The sequence below is a fragment of the Hippopotamus amphibius genome, chromosome 1 (genome assembly GCF_030028045.1).
Source record: "Hippopotamus amphibius kiboko isolate mHipAmp2 chromosome 1, mHipAmp2.hap2, whole genome shotgun sequence".
Classification (NCBI taxonomy): domain Eukaryota; kingdom Metazoa; phylum Chordata; class Mammalia; order Artiodactyla; family Hippopotamidae; genus Hippopotamus; species Hippopotamus amphibius.
This window is the reverse complement of record NC_080186.1, coordinates 127,575,909-127,594,012: the sequence shown is the minus strand read 5'-3', so window position 1 is coordinate 127,594,012 and position 18,104 is coordinate 127,575,909. Positions and strand designations below refer to the sequence as shown.

At 58.5% G+C, this 18,104-nt stretch overlaps 1 protein-coding gene across 2 annotated transcripts; it reads left to right on the top strand.

Annotated features, from left to right (window-relative positions):
- The first annotated feature begins 1,560 nt into the window (after positions 1 to 1,560).
- RGS14 (regulator of G protein signaling 14) lies at positions 1,561 to 15,266 on the top strand. 2 transcript variants are annotated; one of them, XM_057728138.1, is made up of 15 exons: positions 1,561 to 1,692; positions 8,401 to 8,422; positions 8,612 to 8,790; positions 9,150 to 9,242; positions 9,328 to 9,471; positions 9,955 to 10,098; positions 10,215 to 10,326; positions 10,649 to 10,761; positions 11,160 to 11,363; positions 13,107 to 13,183; positions 13,428 to 13,554; positions 13,636 to 13,717; positions 13,822 to 13,868; positions 13,947 to 14,061; positions 14,344 to 15,266. In XM_057728138.1, the coding sequence occupies exons 1-15, from the start codon at positions 1,648 to 1,650 to the stop codon at positions 14,544 to 14,546; spliced, it is 1,707 nt and encodes a 568-aa protein (XP_057584121.1). In that variant the 5' UTR covers positions 1,561 to 1,647; the 3' UTR covers positions 14,547 to 15,266. The 2 variants fall into 2 exon arrangements, with proteins under 2 accessions (XP_057584121.1, XP_057584113.1); XM_057728130.1 differs by having other exon boundaries at positions 13,822 to 14,061.
- Positions 15,267 to 18,104: the final 2,838 nt, after the last annotated feature.

The following is an 18,104-nucleotide window of genomic DNA, read 5'->3' as shown; positions in this document are numbered from 1 at the left end:
AGGACTGAGTGAAGAGGTATATTAACTAGAATAATGCTAGCTGCTATAACAAATAGACCCTAATGTGTATAACAGCTTGAAGAAGTTGACTTCTCTCTCCCTTAACAGTCCAAAGCTGGTGTTCCTGGTTGATGGGTGGCTTGCCTTCTTACACTAATGTGGAGACCTAGACTGCTTCCTTTGTGTGGCTCCATAAGCCACTAGGGCTTCATCACCTTGTGTATCCAGTCAGCTAAAGGGGAAGGAGAGAATGTGGAGGACACGCAGGACTTAAAAGCCTTGGCACACATCACTCCCAGTTGGGGGGAACTAGTTAGCACATGGCCACACCTGACTGTAAGGGAGCCTGGGAAATTAAAGTTTAGCCATGTGCCCAGGAGGAAGAGGACATGAATTTGTGGTGAAGAGTCACTCAGTTTCTGCCTCCAAAGGTTTCAGGTCATGGCCCTAGAAGGGAGCCGTGGAATAGAGGGTAGAATATGGAAGATGTGGTGTCACCTTATCTTTGTAGAAAGAGGGGTGGATGACTGGAGGGCTCTAAGTAAGTCCATACTTAGGTAAAATACAAGTCCCGTAGTGGATACATGCACATGTAAGAAAGAGGCCAACTGAGGACTCTAAAGAGCTTGAGTTCATCTGGGACTGGGCCAGGCTGAGGAAGCATGGTGCCCCTCCTGAGTCTACAGTACTGCACCAAGCTGGAACTTTTATGTGAGTGACTATAGATGCACACGTGTCTTTGGGCACAGATGCACCTGATCTGTTCCGTGCCCGGGTGTGTGAGCATGTGCGTACCTGGTTGCAAATGTCACTGGGGTGTCTGAGCTCACATGTGCCTATGTTCATATGTGACAGGCAGGTGAGCCTGTCACGTGCACATGTCCCAGGTGTTCCTGATGAGGGAGAACCTGTGTGTTTCTGACCTGTACACCTGAGGGGTCTGTGTGTGCCTGACCATGCGTGCAATGTATCTGTTTGCACACTCAGAAACAGGCCTGGGGAGGACAGCCTGGAGATGTCTCAGGACAGGGGTAGTAACAGTTACTACTGCCAGGGGGAGGTGTGCTGCGTGTGCCCACAGCCAGCACACAGCAGGTGTGGGATAGGTACCTGCTGAGTGAAGTACACAAGTAGACACTCAGATCACAGTACACAGGTCCCTGTGCCCACGGCAGCCCCTGCAGGGTGCAGGAAGGTGCCTAGGTGTGTGAATGTGTACTTCTGTGTGTCCGGGTGTGCCCTTGGAACGCCCCAGGCTGGGCCAGACCAGGCTGGGCTCCTTGCTGGGCACACAGGGGCCTCTGCTGTGTGTTGGTGCCTGCGTGGAGCACTGCCAAGGGTGCGTTGGCGGCATGTGTGTGTGCACGCGTGCGTGCGTGTGTGTGTGTGTGTGTGTGTGTGTGTGTGTAGGAAGAAGCATTCGCTCTCTCAGACCTTGCTTCTTTCTGTGGTTCGGTTTCTATAGAGACACTTCCTGTGGCAGAGAAAAGAGGTAGTGAGCCGGTGTTTCAGGATGTGAGGGCCCGCAGGAGCGGAGCTGGGCTCTCTCTGCTGCCTGCCCGTCACCGTGCAAGCTCTGGCCAGAGAGCTGCTCGCAGTCCCCATGGTGGGCGCCCCTCGCGGCGGGGCCCCGTGAACAGCAGCGGCATGCCAGGGAAGCCCAAGCACCTGGGCGTCCCCAACGGACGCATGGTGAGTGCGGGCTCCGGGCCAGGCCCACAGGGAGGGGGTGGGCACACCCAGGGTGGAGTCCAACAGGCACACCCGGCAGGGCTGGGCTAGAGCCTGCATGCTGCCAGTGGGCAGGAGAAGTTGGGGACAGACAGCAGCAGGTGGTGGAACCCGGCGCCTTCACCCCAGGACCTTCCCGGTGGTTCTGATGGGGACCTGGGGCCACTCTGGGGATGAGACCAGAGGAGAGCAGGCATAGGCTTCTGGCCCACTTCCCACTGCTCTCTTACCTGCTACTTTGGCACCATCTGGGGCTGCCTGCATCCTAGGGTAGCAGGGAGACACGGCATGCCCTTTGCCCCCTGTATACCCCCATGGGGACCCAAGCCCCCATGCCTCACTTAGCCTCAGCCCCCTCCCTCACCCAGTGTGCTGGTACCCAAAGTCAGGTAAGGGACAGCCCTTACTGGGTCACTGCCCTCCACCTAGACCTGCTCCGGGGGCTTCCTGCCAGAACTAGCAGTCCTTGGGCAGCCTGGGATGGGTCAGCAGGGTGAGGCCAGGTCGGTACAGCTTCCGTCTGTTCTATTCCTGGGCTGCTAGGAAGGGTGGGTGGAGCTGAGCACTAGGATGCCCCTGGCTGCTGCTGCTGCCCCACCCCCTAAGTCCTCTCCCTGGCTGCTTGGTGTCCAGGTTAGAGAGGCCTTGGAGAGACCAGCTTCTTTATCCATTCAGCAGTTAGGACGAGCTGTGCTGGGCTTCTCTCTTCTCCCTAGGACGTCAGCCCACTTGACAGAGCCCCAGCCCCTCCTAAAAACTCCAGAAAGTCCAGTGTCCTAGTCTCCTACCCAGCCCCAGCCTGGCACTGTGGGATAAAGCCAATGGGTCCAGAGAGACCTGGGTTCTAATCTCAGCTCTGTTGTCCCTTACTAGAGGGTCCTCTCTGACCCTCAGTTTCTTCATCTATAAAATGAGAAGTTTGAAACGGATTTCAAAGGCTTGTTGAGATGATTAAGTGGGATAATGAATGAGGCCCCTGACCCACCGTAGGGACTCCATAAGGGTCAGCCCAATGCCCCCTCTTCATTCTAAGCCCCTCTTCAAGGATCTCTGCCTCACCAAGAAGCTGAGCCATTCCCCACCCCTCTTCCTAATTCCCAAGACCTGTCTCAACACCTTTTCCTTCAGCTTCTCTTTATAGGGCAGAGAGAGGCAAACTTCTCCAAGCTGGCGCACCTCACTAACTCTACCATCAACCTAACATTGAACGTTCAGGCCTCCATGAGACTCACACTCCCTGGAGGCTTGACGCTTGGCTCACCCCTCCTGGGGCATCCAGGCCAAGAAGGAACACGCCCACTCCCACACCCACCCCAGAGGGAGCTGGGTTGATGCTTCTTAGCAGTGCCCAGGACTGCAGGGCAGCTGACGGGGCCCAGAGACAGACCCAGCCTCTGCCCATCCCATGTCAACCCACAGCGTCTCTACTCAAGAGTCATTCAGAGCAGGGAGGGCACCCAAGCTCTACCCCCAGCCCTGCAAGCCCATGGACACTCTGGTTCCCCTCAGCGACTTTCACACACAGGTATATCTTTGCCCCTTCCAGGCCCATTCTGAACTTTCTGTGTCACCTCTTGGAATCCCAAGGGTCACAGATTGGCCACTTGCTGGCCAACGGGCAGCCTTCTGAGGTCACACGCAGCTGAGATGGGGAGGGACAGACAGGCATCCGATGTGCCCAGCTGCGGGCCCGCTGTCAGCCTCCTTCCGTGAGTTACCTCCTGAGGGAGGCTCGGAGGAGTACAGGACGTGCTGAGGGCAGCTGGCAAGTAGAGGGACCCATACTTGAACCAGGCCGATCTGACTTGATGCCAGGGCTTCTCCACCTCCCAGAACTGCCTGGCTCTGTCCTCCCCCACCTCCCCCTGCTGCCACCCCCACCGTCACTCCCTGCTGAGACAGCTTCATTTGTCAGCCTCGTCTTTCTGCCACTCAGTTCGTCAGGCGGTTGCAATGAAACCTGTCACTTAGAGATGGCTCCCAGCCCCCCTCCCAGAGATGCCTTCACACAGTCCCAACTGCCACTTCATTTGTTCACGCAAGCATTCATTCAACAACCCCTCCTTAGGGTCTGCTCAGTGCTGGCCCTGTCCCGGGCATCAAGACCCAGGCCCATCGCCCTAGCCTTTGCCCTCACACAGCTCCTGGTCTGGCTAGGCACAAAAGGCACAAGCACAAACACCGGAATAAAATTCAGGTCTGGATAAGAGCGGCAGGTCAGGAAAAGAGAAAGCTTGAGGTGGGCCTGGAAGGGAGAACGAACTTCTCCACTCGCTTCACGCGTTGTTGGTGTGGAAGATGTTCTGAAAGGGTATGCCAGCTGGAGGAGGGAAAGGTATGGGGAAAGGCCTGCATGCAGGGAAACAGGATGTGTGTACAGGGACAAGGCCCAAGGGCTGGCAGGTCTAAAGCCTGGAGAGGAGCAGTTTTTGCGTCCCGTCACTCTCCGGGTACCCAGTTAGTCTCCCTGCCCGGCAAGACCTACAAAGCAGAGCCCACTGTACCTCGGCCTACATTCCTGGAGTCCAGCTCAGGGCTGGGGGTCGGCTCCACAAAGCTGACTCAGGCTGAAGAGCCAGGCAGCCAGGGTTCTCTGTGGGTCTACCCAGAGAGGATCTTGGGGCCTCAGTTACCCCAAGGTAGGATGAAATGAGATGATGAGATGGGGGCCCAGCCCAGAAGATGCTCAGTGAATCAGCCCTCCCTTAGAAGTCTGACTCCTCCAGAGGGCAGAATTCATCCAGGAGCCCCCGGGTCCTTTATCCCAATTGACCTTGCCCATCGATGCCCCGAGGGCTGAGACCCTGGGCCTCCTAGCTCCCCAGTAGGTCTCCTGTCCCCCCAGGGAGGCATCTCAGTGGAGGGAAGGCCTTAGGTTCCAGAGTCAGGCACACTTGGGCCCTAATTCCTGCTCAGGCACTTCCCAGACGTGTGATTTCTTTGGGCCAGTGTTTCCATATCTGTGAAATGGGAATAATAATACCGGCCACACAGGATGAGGATATAAGATGGAGGGAGAACATGGAGGTGTGCCACTGCTGTTAGAGAGCTCAGGAAATGTCAAGCCACCCTTCCCTTAGCATTCTCAGATACCAGCAGTTCCCCAGGATCCATCTCCGAGGAAAAAAGTGTGGCCTGACCATGGGCCAGGGTTGCCGCTGGCCACCACACCCTTCCTCATCCTTTCTTCCCCTTTTCTCCCATTCACTCACCACTTCTCCTTGGGCCAGCTGGGGTGGGGCAAGGCCAGCCCTGCTCAGCACCACTTCCCCAGACCTGACAGCCTGGGCAGATCAAAGCCCCGGCCAGCCGCAGCGGCATGCTACCCTCCCTGCTGCACGCCTGCCACGGTCACAAACGGGGCCTCACTGGCTCACCCTTCCTGGCAGACTCAGGAGGTTGGGAATGCTGAGCCCTGTGCTACCCAGAGGGAAACTGAGGCCCAGAGAAGGGAAGTTACTTGCCCCAGAATGGTCGATCTGGAATTGGACCCCATTCCCACTCCCTGCCACCTCTGGGTCTCCGTCCTGTCTCAGCCTCAGCTACGTGGGTCAACATCTAGTGAGGCAAGAGGGGCCCAGGAAGAACTGTATGGGGCGTTCGGAGTCAGAGCATCCCTAGTGAAGGGGGTGCCAGCACCTCCTGCGAGGGGAGAGGGGGGCAACTTGGGCCCTCGTGGCTGCTTGGGAGCAGCTGGGCAAAGACGGTGGTAGGGGAGAGGCCCAGCCATAGGTGGGCAGCAGTGTCGTGGGCAGGGGGATTCGGGGCAGCTGGTGTTTAGGGATGACTGAGGTCGACAGGCAGAGATTGGAGAGCGGTAGGGTGGGGGGAGCAGGAGCAGATACCGGGCAGAGGAAGCAGCAAAGCAGGAAGCAGGAATGTGAAGGGGTGTGGGGAAAATAGAAGTTTGATGAAGTGTGGGGTGGAGGTGAGGGGGAGGGCAATGGGGGAGGCTGAAGGGGTTCATGAGTCAGGCCCAGGTAGAGCTTCAGCTGTAACCCAGCAACTGCTCTGCCTCCCAGAGCAAGCAGTGGGGCCAGAAGAGGACCTGGGAGCCAGCCCCACCTAAAGACACAATCCACTCAACGTGATGTAAAGAACAAAACAAAATAGGAGTGTGAGCCGGTGCAGCCCCTCTGCCCTCTCTGGGGTCCTGGGTGGCCCACGAGCACCCTGTGTCTGCCCCGCCAACAGGGGAGAGTGCGGTGGAGAGCCCTGAGCAAGGGAGAGGCTGAGTCCTGGGTTGTCGGGTGGGCCAGAGAGAGGCCGGCGGGTGCTGGGTGTGGGAGGAGGGAGGGCCAGGTCGCCACCGTGGTGGGGAGGGGAAAGTCAGGATGGCTCCTGGAGACCTGGGCAGAGGGCAGTAACCGAGGCTGGGAATAGCTGCGGAGCAGCCTGGAGAGGAATGCAGGGCAGACAGATGTGGGCATGAGAGCAGCTGCCGGGAAAGGGAAAGAGCAGCTGGAAGGGACCTTGGGCTTCAGCTTCCCCTTTGCACACCCCGGGAGTTGAGACTTTGTCCTGCAGCCCCAGGAGAGAACTCCGATGAAGCTGTCAGGTGGGCGAGTGCAAAGGCAGCAGGGTGAGGGCTGGGGCGACCAGGGGAGGGCACGTGGGGCAGTTTCCCTCCTCCTCAGCAACGTCTTATCCCCGCACTGCAGCTTGGAGACAGGCTCAGTGAGGGGCCCAAGGCTGTAAAACTAGAAAAGGACAGGGCTAGGATTTGAATCCGGGTCTGACGGACCTGATACCTGTGCTCTGCCCGCTACGGCAGGGCTTGGCAAAATTGAAAGCTGAAGCAGGTTCAGACACCAATACTAATGCAACAAAAATAACAGTGATGTTCCTCGAATATTTACCACATGCCAGATAGTGTTCTGAGTTCTCTTTCTATGTATATTTAGCTTATTTAATCACAGCAAGCCTTGAAGTCAGGACCATTATTTGCCCCATTTGTATAGAGGGAGAGAGTAAGGCACAGAGAGGTAAAATACTCTGTCCAAGGTCACACAGTACAAATTTGAACGCAGGCAGTCTGGGGCCTGCCTCTGTAAGTAGCATAGATGCCTCAAACTGGCCCCAGAGACCTCTGAGGAGAGTGTGAACATCTTCTAGAGAAAGCGGTCGCTGCTCAGGGCCAGCCAAGGTTGCCATGCTGGGAAGAAGCTCAAGGTAGCTGGGGCAGAAAGCTGGGGTTTCGTGTAAAACTCCTGACTTTTAAATGTGGGAAACCCCGTTAAAGTTTAAAAAACCAAAACATTCTGATATTATTAACGTCCTATCTATTTGCAGGCCAGCTCTGGCCCACAGATGTGTGACCCAGGTGCTCCCAGGTGGGACTGGGGAACAGAGAGGCAGATTCCAGCCAGGAGGGCAGGGAGTCTTCCTGGGGAGATGTGTGCAGACTTGTTTCCAGTGGGGATGGAACGAAGGGACAGGTGGTGGAAGCTCCCATGATGGGACCTAGTGAAAATGTAGGAGGTGAGAGGGAAGAAGGAACTGGGGATCAGTCAGGCCCTGGTGTTGGGAGCCCAGGGGATGGGAAGAAAACCAGATGCTGGTTCCGTGCCCTGCTTCGGTAGTGGCAGAGGTGGCTTCCATTTGGGACTGGCTGAGTTGGAAGGGCTTATGGGGCATTTGGGTGGAGATGTCAGCAGGAAGCTGGCTATGGGTGTTTGAAGCCGGGGAGATGTGGGAGGGAGAAAGGGCCCAGAACAGAGTCAGAGAGGGGCAGAGGCCACCTTGCACATACAGATGATGAGGAAGCTGGAGCATCTGTTAGGAAGGTAGGAAGACCAAGGGAAACCACTGCAAGAGTCATTTTGAAAGGAGGGTTTTTCTGTTTCACTAATGGTTGGGATTCCCAGAGAAGTCAGAGTTGTACGTGGGGGTGGGGTGGAGCACAGAGGATAGGATTGGCCTCTACAGCTACTCACAGTGCGGTCCATAACCAGCAGCATCAGCGTTGCCAGGGATCTTCTTAGAAATGTCTTAGGCTCTCCTGAACCTGAATCTCTGGAGGTGCCCCCCCCACCCCGCATCATGCTAATGCATACTGAAGTTTGAGAACTACTGCTTTCTATTATAAAATAGCATCCTGTGCCCTGCACATGGTGGGTGTTTCCAAGAAGAAGCAGTTGCAATAAGGAGATCATCAGTTACAGAGACACCTCTCCTTCCTCAAAGACAGCAGCAAACATTGATATAACACTTGCCACATGCTGGCCACTGTTCTAGATGCTGGAAATATATTAAAGTGTTGGTCCTCACAGCAGGGCCAGGAAGTAAATTACCATCACTGTCACCATCCCTCACTTACAGACGGAGACAAACAAGTAACTTGCCCAAAGCCCCACAATTCATAAAAGTCAGTGCTCCTACCCACCGTGCTCGCAACCCAGGCTCACGCAGTGGGTGCTGGGGTCAGCAGGGGTGACTGGAGGGTACCTGGCATAAGTCCCAGCACACACCGTGGGTGGTACATGATGGAAGGGGAGCCAGGGGCAGCCTGAGCAAAACGCTGAGCAAGCAGTGACCTGGCTGAGAATGCCCGGCGTGGCCCTCCAGGCAGAGGAGAACACAGGTCCAGTCCTGCGGGCTGGCCTAGAACTATCCCTTGAGAATCCACCCCGGGCTGTACTCTGACTTTCTACCTCGGGTTTCTTGCAGGTTCTGGCTGTCTCAGATGGAGGTAAGTGACAGAGTGTATGGAGGAAGCCTGGCTGGGGGTGGGGATGGGGGATGAGGAGGGTGTATGTGGAAAGAGGGTGCGGATACCCCTGCCATTTGCTGTCTTTCCAGGGAAAGTACCTGAGATGGGATTGGGCCAGGGGCCGGGGAGGGCCGCAAGGCTCACGTGCACTTGTCCATCCCCCTGCAGAGCTGAGCAGCACGGCGGGGCCACAGGGCCAGGGCGAGGACCGAGGCAGCTCCCTCAGCATCCACAGCCTCCCCAGTGGCCCCAGCAGCCCCTTCTCCACCGAGGAGCAGCCTGTGGCCAGCTGGGGCCTGTCCTTCGAGCGGCTGCTGCAGGACCCGCTGGGCCTGGCTTACTTCACTGTAAGCCCTGGGGTGGGACAGGGAGGGTGGGTGGCAGTGGCCACCATGGGGGGCAGGGTGGGGGGCATGGGTTAGGGCATGGATGGAGTTTCAGGCTGGCTGGAGTGGGACCCCTGGGTCAGCTGCTTCATCCAGCCTTTCTTTGGCACTCCTTGCTCTTCTCCCAGCTGGCAAGTTTCCTTCTCTCTGCCTCTTATTTTCTCTCTGTGCCTCCAGATCTGATCCCATCTGTCTGTCCGACCCTATCTGTCTGGCTTGGCCTCTTGGCCCTCTCTCTGTACCAATCTCTTTGACCACATCCCCTGACTGGGTCTCTGGTTCTCACCTCTGTTTCTGTGCCCCCTTCTCCCCACCGCCAGGAGTTCCTGAAGAAGGAGTTCAGTGCTGAGAACGTGACTTTCTGGAAGGCCTGCGAGCGCTTCCAGCAGATCCCGGCCAGCAACACCCAGCAGGTGGGGAGAAGGGGGAGCTGAGGCAGCGAGATGAGGACAGGGCCTGAGCCATGTCCCTGACCTTCTCCTGTCCGTCCTGCCCCAGTTAGCCCAGGAGGCCCGCAACATCTACCAGGAGTTCCTGTCCAGCCAGGCGCTGAGCCCTGTGAACATCGACAGGCAGGCCTGGCTCGGCGAGGAGGTGCTGGCGGAGCCCCGCCCGGACATGTTCCGGGCACAGCAGCTTCAGGTGCGCGGTCCCGGGGGTGTGGCGTGGGGCAGAGGCGGGGCCAGATCCAGGGGCGGGGCCTGAGCGGCAGAGATGGCGGGGATGGAGTGGGTGCGGAAGAGAGCAAACCCGAATGCTGGGGCCCAGCTAAGCACTGGGCCAGGGCGCGGGTCAGAGGGAGGACCAGAGGCCACAGTGAGGGAGGGGCTGGGGGCGGGGCCTGGGGCAAGGAGGGGGCTGGAGGCGGGGCCTGGGGCAAGGAGGGGGCTAGGGGCGGGGCCTGGGGCAAGGAGGGGGCTAGGGGCGGGGCCTGGGGCAAGGAGGGGGCTAGGGGCGGGGCCTGGGGCAAGGAAGGGCGGGGCCTCGCTTCCTAGGCTGGGGCAAGGAGGGGCGGGGGCTCGCTTCCTAGGCTGGGGACGCCACCTGGCCCCAGGGCCGGGCCTGGGGCGCTGGCGGCTCGCAGAGCACCCTCCTCGGCTCACCGCCCCGGCGCCGTTTCCGCAGATCTTCAACTTGATGAAGTTCGACAGCTACGCGCGCTTTGTCAAATCCCCGCTGTACCGCGAGTGCCTCCTGGCGGAGGCCGAGGGTCGCCCCCTGCGGGAACCCGGCTCCTCGAGCCCCGGCAGCCCTGACGCCACGAGAAAGGTGCGGACGAGGGCCTACGAGCGCAGGCGGCCGGGTGCAGATCTGCGGGGGTGTGCCATGGCCTGCCTGCGGGCCGGCGCCCGGCCCAGCGCCAGTGCCCGCCCTGTATCTTGCAGAAGCCGAAGCTCAAGCCCGGGAAGTCACTGCCGCTGGGCGTGGAGGAGGTGGGGCAGCTGCCGCCTGCCGAGGGCCCTGGGGGCCGCCCGCTCCGCAAGTCCTTCCGCAAGGGTGAGGGCAGGAGCGGGCCGCAGCGATGAGCGGGGGCTGGAGTCTGGGCAATCCTGGAGAACACCCCCTTCCTCCTACTGGTCCCGCAGTCTCTGTCTATGAAAATCGAAACGCAGGTCCGTGTGACCCCCACATTCCCCTGATGGTTCGGTTTGCACGCTAGACCCCAGAGGTTTGGGAAGCCCCCCTCAGTAGCGAAGCTTCCAGGAACCCAAACCACGTTAGACCCCTGCAGAAGGGCTCCAACAGGGTCCGCCTGGCTGGCGAGAGGCCTCAGGAGAGGGGTGGGGGGGCAGTCCTGCCCATTCTCCCTCTCCCCTAGAACTAGCAGGCGGTTCGGCAAACTCAGCCTTGCGCCGAGAGTCCCAGGGGTCCCTCAACTCTTCCGCCAGTCTGGACCTCGGCTTCCTTGCCTTTGTCAGCAGCAAATCTGAGGTGAGCCGACTGCTGGGGGAGATGAGGTGTGGGCTGGGGCCACCATCGTTCCCATCACCAGCCCCACTTCATCCCCCACTTCGTCCACATGGCCAGCTGCTCAGCCTTCTTACTTTCCTCCTGTCCTCACCACACTGGCCCCATACATGTTATGCGTGTGCATCCTCTTCAACCGAGGTGTGCGCACGTGTGGGTGCCCAGGTGTATACATCACGTGTGCAGCAGTCAGCGGGTGGGCCTGCTGTGGGCGCCCGTGTGCTTGGGTGGGCATACATGTATTCCTGTAGGAGGATGTATCCTGCCTGCCTCATGTGCGCACCAGTGAGCTTACCTGTCTGTGTACCTGTGTGTTGTTGCATGTGTACACATTGCCTCCCTTCGCACCTGCTCTGAATCAGAGCCACCGGAAGAGCCTTGGGAGCTCAGAAGGTGAGAGCGAAAGCCGACCAGGGAAGTACTGCTGCGTGTACCTGCCTGATGGCACAGCCTCCTTGGCTCTGGCCAGACCTGGCCTCACCATCCGTGACATGCTGGCAGGCATCTGTGAGAAACGAGGCCTCTCTCTACCTGACATCAAGGTCTACCTGGTGGGCAATGAGCAGGTGCGAACCTGGCCTGTCCCCCAACTCCAACTCCCTTCCTGATCCTGAACCCACCCCCATTCCTGTCTCTGCTCAGCTATGACCCCAACACCAATTTCATTTCCAATTCCAACCCTATCCCCTATCTCCACCCCCTTCCTAACCCCAGCCCCCACCACAATCCCCCTGCCCCATGCCCAACTCCAAATCAACCCAGCACCAGCGGCTCACTCAAACTCAGATAGCCACTCTCATCCCATGAAAATCCCGTCCCCACCGCATTCCCATCCTGGTTTCCAGCTTCATCCGTCATCCTCACTATGATAGTCTCTGGGAGGTGGAGTTGGGGAAACCACTGCTGGAGCTGGGGTTTTCCCCTGTCGCTCCCAGAGTTCAGACTGCCCGTCCCTGAAATGGCCATTTTGGGATCCCTCACTTCCTCAGCCACCAGGGGACCCAACTGCACCCGACCTAAGAAAAACTTTTCTTTAGGTACAAACTAGCATGGCTTTAAAGAGGAAGCTAGGGGGAAATTCACCTAAACTAAACCATCCACTAAGGGGGAATTTAAAAGAAGGATGCTGTATCCCAGGGAGACGCGTCAGGATTTCATTCACCCAGTAAGCCGTCCTAAGGCCCTGACAGGTGGGTGGGCAGAGGGACCCAGGCTGAGTTCTGTCCTTCAGATCCAAAGTCTAGAGGTGAGCCAGGCAGGATATGATCAGGGAGGAGGATTTGAACCTTCAGAGAATTTCTGAGGCAAGGTAGGCATTTCTGGTTGGTCCCAGGAGGCTTCATGGAAGAAGTGGCAGTTGATGGGGATGAGTTTGCCTAGCAGAGCTGTGGGGGGAAGGACATTCCAGGCACAGGTTGGTAAGAAGTGCAGGGTACGTTCAGGGGCCTGGAGCACAGGAGTGTGAGGGCCACAGTAGGAGAAGCTCTGCCCACTCTCTTGGGCCACCCGGGCAGCCTCCGCAACCCAGATGGGTTTTCATGTCTGCTAAATATAACTTCACCACCCACACTCCACCTGTCCCTGCAGCACAGCACAGGCCTATTGCCTGGGAGAGGCTGTCTCCCAGCCCTGGGCTAGTGCAGGCAGCGGGACCTCTGAGGGTGGTAATCACTACAGCTACTTTTATGTACCTACTATGTGCCAGACACTGTGCCAGATACTTCACATCCTTCTGGCCTCACCGCTGTCTTGGAGGGAAGAGCCCTTTTTGCAGTGAGGAGACAAGAAGTGTCCTTAGTAGGTGGGAATGGAGAGCAGTGGACAAGTGTAAAAAAAACAAGGTGGCTGACCAGAGGTGGGTGGTGAGAGAGGAAATGCGTCCAGCTGGTCCAGTTGGGTTTCACATGCGTGAGGGACAAGGGGCAGCTGTCCGGGAGGCAGATCCTGACCTGGCTCAGGAAGAGGTGGCCCCATGATCCAGGACTTAAGCCTGCCCCTTAACCAAGCAGCCCCGTTACCATTTCGTGCCCACCCCACCTCCATGTGTCCCATAACCCTGCTCCTTTTCCAAGTCTGTCTAGCATTCTTGCGACCTTCCTCCCAGGCCTTGGCCATACTAGGCTCTGATCCAGCCTCCTGGCTCACTCTGTGCGCATCTCTGTGGCTCCCCCGACCATCGGCCCTTCCCTCTGGCCCTTAGGGAGCCTCGATGGCGGCCATGGGAGGAAGTGATGATGGTCTTCTCGGACCCCGGGGATGGGGGAGGGGGGAAGGAGAAGGAATTCTGAGAGCCTGCCCGGCATCTGCAGAAGCCCCTGGTCCTGGATCAGGACTGCACCGTGCTGGCGGACCAGGAAGTGCGGCTGGAGAACAGAATCACTTTCGAGTAAGTGTCTGTCGCACCAGCCTAGGGTCCGGGGTCCCAGCCCTCGCTTGGGTCCCCGTTTTGGCTGCGGTTCTCGCTCGGAGTCCGGCCTCAGGTGCTGACCCGCCCCCTAGGCTAAGGCCCCACCCCCAAGCCGTCCCCCCTCCCCAGTCAGGCTCCACCCCCTCTCCGGCCGGTCCCGGGTGGGTTGGCGGGGAGGCGCGGCGGGCCGCGCGCCCTTCCGCAGCGCTAGGCTCCCGCGCAGGCTCGAGCTGGCGGCGCTGGAGCGCGTGGTGCGGATCTCCGCCAAGCCCACCAAGCGGCTGCAGGAGGCGCTGCAGCCCATCCTGGCCAAGCACGGCCTGAGCCCGCAGCAGGTGGCGCTGCGCCGGGTGAGCCGCGGGGCGGGGGCGGGGCGGGGCGGGGGCGGGGCCGGGCTGCCAGTCCCGCGGGCTGCTGACCTGTCCCCTCAGCCAGGCGACAAGCAGCCGCTGGATCTGGGGAAGCTAGTGAGTTCGGTGGCGGCCCAGAGATTGGTTTTGGACACGCCCCCAGGTAAGGGACTCTCTCTGGGGCTTGGTCCCCCAGAACAGCTCTGGCCCGGGAGCAAGGGGGTCCAGGCAGGAGGCCGACAGGAACGGTGGCACTCTCTGCCGCAGGTGTGAAGCTATCGGAAGCTGGCGACACCTCCCCCTGCCGCGGCCAGGTGAGCGAGGGGCCGGGCGCCCTCTTGGGCCGGCCAGCCTCCCCTCCTGGTTGTGGCTCTAACCCCACCATCTCGCAGGGCGGCCCGCCTAGAATCCAGGACAAGGCCGCCCACCCCCCTCCACTGTCCCTGAACTCGCTGGCCCAGGCGCCCAGTAATGTCACTGGGAAGCGGCAGACCTGTGACATTGAAGGTACATTGGGGATGATGGCGGTTAGGGACCAGAAGGGTTGGAGACCATTGAGGGTGGGTGGCCTCAGAGAGCCTTGAGCTGAGGCAGGGGCCTGGACGTCACTGGGGCTGGAACAAGGTCCACTGGGGTTGAAGCACCAGAAAGGCTGGGATAGGGGGCGGGAGGGGGGCGTTGGTGCTGGGGTCAGGGAGGCTGTGGCCGTAGTAAGGGCCCCAGGACGATGGTGGGCTCGCAGAGGTGGGTCTGCAGCCATGGGCCCCCTGTCTCTGTGGCCCTCCCCAGGCCTGGTGGAGCTGCTGAACCGGGTGCAGAGCAGTGGCGCCCATGACCAGAGGGGCCTTCTGCGCAAAGAGGACCTGGTGCTTCCAGAATTTCTGCAGCTGCCTGCCCAAGGATCCGACTCCCAGGAGGCCCCACCACAGACTGAATCAGCAGCCCAGCCCAAGGGGAGCCGCTCAGACTCCGCTGCACACTCAGCCCTCTGACGGCTGCCCAACAGTCCAGGCCGGCTGCATGGCACCTGGCGGGCCAAGCATGCCACGGGCCCGCTCTGCATGCCCTGTGTGTTCCCTGAGTGTCCCTGGCCCCTTCCTGCCACGGGCAGGCCCGCAGGAGGAGCTAGGAGGGGATGGAGAGGGGACTCAGAGGAGAGACACCCCACAGCTGCCGCAGCTTGGTCCCTTTCAGGCTTGCTCATCCATCCTTTGCTGCCAAGCCACCGGGGAAAGTGGGCCTAGCCCCCAGTGCAGGTGTGCCCAACATGGAGGGGGCGGCGTTGGCAGTGCCAGCCTCCCCACCGTGTGCCAGGCCTCAGCAGGGAGTAGGAGGAGGGGCCGGCTCCTCCTCGGGGAGCTGGTGTAGGTAAGGCCTGGGGGTGCAGGCAGGCAGCCCCTCCCTCTACCCACAGAGACTCTACTGGACTTTTGGATTTTGCAGTTGGCATGGGGCAGCTGGGTTTGTCCTGGATGTATGATATTGTTATTATAATAATTATTATTATTCTGCCATGAGGTGTGTTCCTTGTGTGCCAGTCTACCTTGTGCACCGCCCCCACCCCCAAACTGCATTGCCTCTGTCACCAAGGTCAATGCCAGGAAGCTCTTGGGGACCTCAGGATGTACCCCCTGACTTCCTGTTGTCAGAACCTCTCTTCCTGACCGCACAGAGTGTGGGGCGTGAGTGTGAGAGTGAGAGGAGACAGCCAGAGAGAAGGAGGGAGCGAAGGAGGAAGCGGGGGAGGGAGGGAGGAAGAGGAGGGAGGGGAGACTTCTGGGGAGCTGTGCCTCTGCTGGTGTCATTGTGCTGTTCCTTGGCCTCTGAATCTGAGCACAGTGTCTGGTCCCTGTCCTGTTTCTACTGGGGACTGAATGTGTCTCTGTAGACATGGCACTGGGCTCCTTTGGAGTCATCGAAGGCCTTGAGGACACACTGGTTGTGGCGGGGGCAGGTTCTGCCCCCTGCCTGCTTTGGCTGGGTGGTCTTCTTGGTCCCCAGGCAGCCAGAGAAGCCCAGAGCCCACGCAGGGAGGAGGAGCAGGGAGAACCCCAGGAGAGCCCTAGCCTGTGGGCAGAGAAGCTAGACTCAGTCTGGTGCTGCTGTGACAGAGGAAACAAGGGGTTGCAGGAGCCTTGAGAAGGCACCCGGCGGGGTGAGGGGCCCTCCTGACCCCCTCCAGCAGGTCGAGCTCTCTTCCCCACTCCAGCTCTTTGCACTTGCTGTCCTCTCTGTCAGGGCTCCCCACACCTACCCCATATCTTGTAACTGGCCCCTCACCCTTGAAATTCCTGGGAGAGATCAGTGGGGTTGGCTGGCCTTTCTCCAGAAGTCGAGTGCAAGCCTTCCTCAGGGGGCCTTCAGCCTCTGCTCCCTCAGCCCATTTTGTGTGACTGGCTTGGTTCAACACTCTGGCTGACGGGGTCATCTCGTGAACCAGGCTTGGCTACTCAGAGTGGTTCAGGGGTGATCTTCTGACCCCAGTCAGAATCCCAGTCCTGGTCACTTTCTACCATCCTTTGGGGATTTGCAGAAAGGACATGCAGGGAGAGAACATGCATGCAGATCAAGCCAACACAAGAAAGCGGAACTGAGACGGACGGAGATTCCTGACAAAAATGATCTAAACTCCTAAATTTACGCAGCCACTCCTAGACTTTGTCATTAGTTAAGCCAGTGCATTCTTTCAAGTGTGTGTGTGCTTGTGACTCTGAGTGAGGTTTCTAAGACTTACAACCACAGAAGTCCCGCTTCATGGAAGGTCGCAGCTTACACACCTCAGGGGAGCCTTCCTGGTCACCTTGTGCTATGGTCTAAATGTTCGTGTCCCCCTTAATTCGTATGTTGAAATCCCAATGTGCAAGGTGATGGTGTGTGGAGGTGGGCCTTTGGGAGGTGATTAAGTAATGAGGATGGAGTCCTCATGAGTGAGACTAGCACCCTTGCAAAGGGAGCCCAGAGAGCTCCCCCAGCCCTTCCACCACATGAGGACACAGAAGTTGGCCATCTACAACGTGGAAGAGGGGCCCCACCAGCACCCCACCCTGTTTGCACACTGACCTAGGACTGCTGGCCTCTGGAACTGTGAGAAATAAATTTTTGTTGTTTGCAAACCCCCAGACGCTGGTGTTTCTGTTATAGCAGCCTCAACAGACTAAGACAGCCTATATGAAGTGCTTCCCAACTTTGTTCTCTACCGTTTTATCCAGTTTTCTTTTCTCACAGCACTCAGCCCACTCTGTAATGACCTTGTATTCTTATTTATACTTTTTTGCTGACAGAATGATATATGTGCCCTGATGGCAGGGACCTTGTCCGTCTTAGTCGCGGCTGTATCTGCTTAGCCTAGTGAGCTGGTGAATGATGCCACAGCCCACAGATATAGTCCCAGGGTAGGATTCAGGGCAGCAGGGCAGTGTGGGTGCTGGGCAGGGGACTGCATAACACCAGGGTCACAGTCTGTGGCCCAAGTTGAGGGTAGGCAAGCTCACGTCCCTTCCCGGATCAGCTGCAGAAACTCGATCACACTTCCCAGGCTCTAGAGCTTCTCCCTTGTGACAGTCTTCCATGTGCCCCAGGATAGAGAGGCGGGGATACCAGATAAGAGGTGTAGTATATTCCCAAAGTTGGAATATCCTGCAAGCCAAGCCCACCCTCCTTCAGACTCCCATCCCCACTTGCAGTGATGATGCATATTTCTCTTAGGAACCAATAGGGTTATCCCATTAGAAAGGGGACTGTGGGCCAGTAGAAGAGCCTCCCTAGAGGGTAGCCCCTGCAGGGGGAGGAATTTGCATCTACCCAGGTCCCCAAGTTACGCATGCTCCATCCTTTATCTCATTTGTCCTCACAACGAAACAGCCTGGTGGGGATGAAATCAAGGCTGCAAGAAGGCAAGGGACTTCCTAGGTGGCACAATGGTTAAGGATCCGCCTACCAATGCAGGGGACATGGGTTCGATTCCTGCTCCAGGAAGATCCCACATGCCGTAGCACAACTAAACCCATGAGCCACAACTACTGAGCCTATGTGCTGCAACTACTGAAGCCCACGTGCCTAGAGCCCGTGCTCCAGAACAAGAGAAGCCACCGCAATGAGGAGCCTGCACACCACAATGAAGAGTAGCCCCCACTCGCCGCAACTAGAGAAAGCCCGTGTGCAGCAACGAAGACCCAATGCAGCCAATAAATAAATAAATTAATTTTTTTTTTAAAGAAGGCAAGTAACTAGTCCAGGATCATGCAGGGGATTGTCACTGGAGTGTCACCAGGACTCGGGCTGTCTGGCTTAGGGACACACACCAAGGAAGACCTGGATGCTGTGGAAACCCTCCCTGGGGAGCCAGGGCCCTCTTAGAGGAAGGCACATTGATATGGCTACTCCGGGGGTGCAGTTTGGGAACATCTGCTAAAAATTAGAAACACACGGTGTGTGACTCCAGCAGTGCCGCTAGAGAATCACTCCCTTCTGGGCACGAGGAGGCCCATCCCTGTGAGGTTGTCTGTTGCCTGAAAACTGGCAAAAGTGGGTAGGGGGTGGGGTAACACACG

What these genes read in the sequence shown, in the direction of transcription:
- RGS14 (XM_057728130.1), top strand. Translation starts at nt 1,648, where the DNA reads ATGCCAGGGAAGCCCAAGCACCTGGGCGTCCCCAACGGACGCATG. An exon ending in GCCCTGACGCCACGAGAAAG is followed by an intron (nt 10,099 to 10,214) that starts GTGCGGACGAGG and finishes TGTATCTTGCAG; the next exon opens with AAGCCGAAGCTCAAGCCCGG. An exon ending in ACCTGGTGGGCAATGAGCAG is followed by an intron (nt 11,364 to 13,106) that starts GTGCGAACCTGG and finishes CGGCATCTGCAG; the next exon opens with AAGCCCCTGGTCCTGGATCA.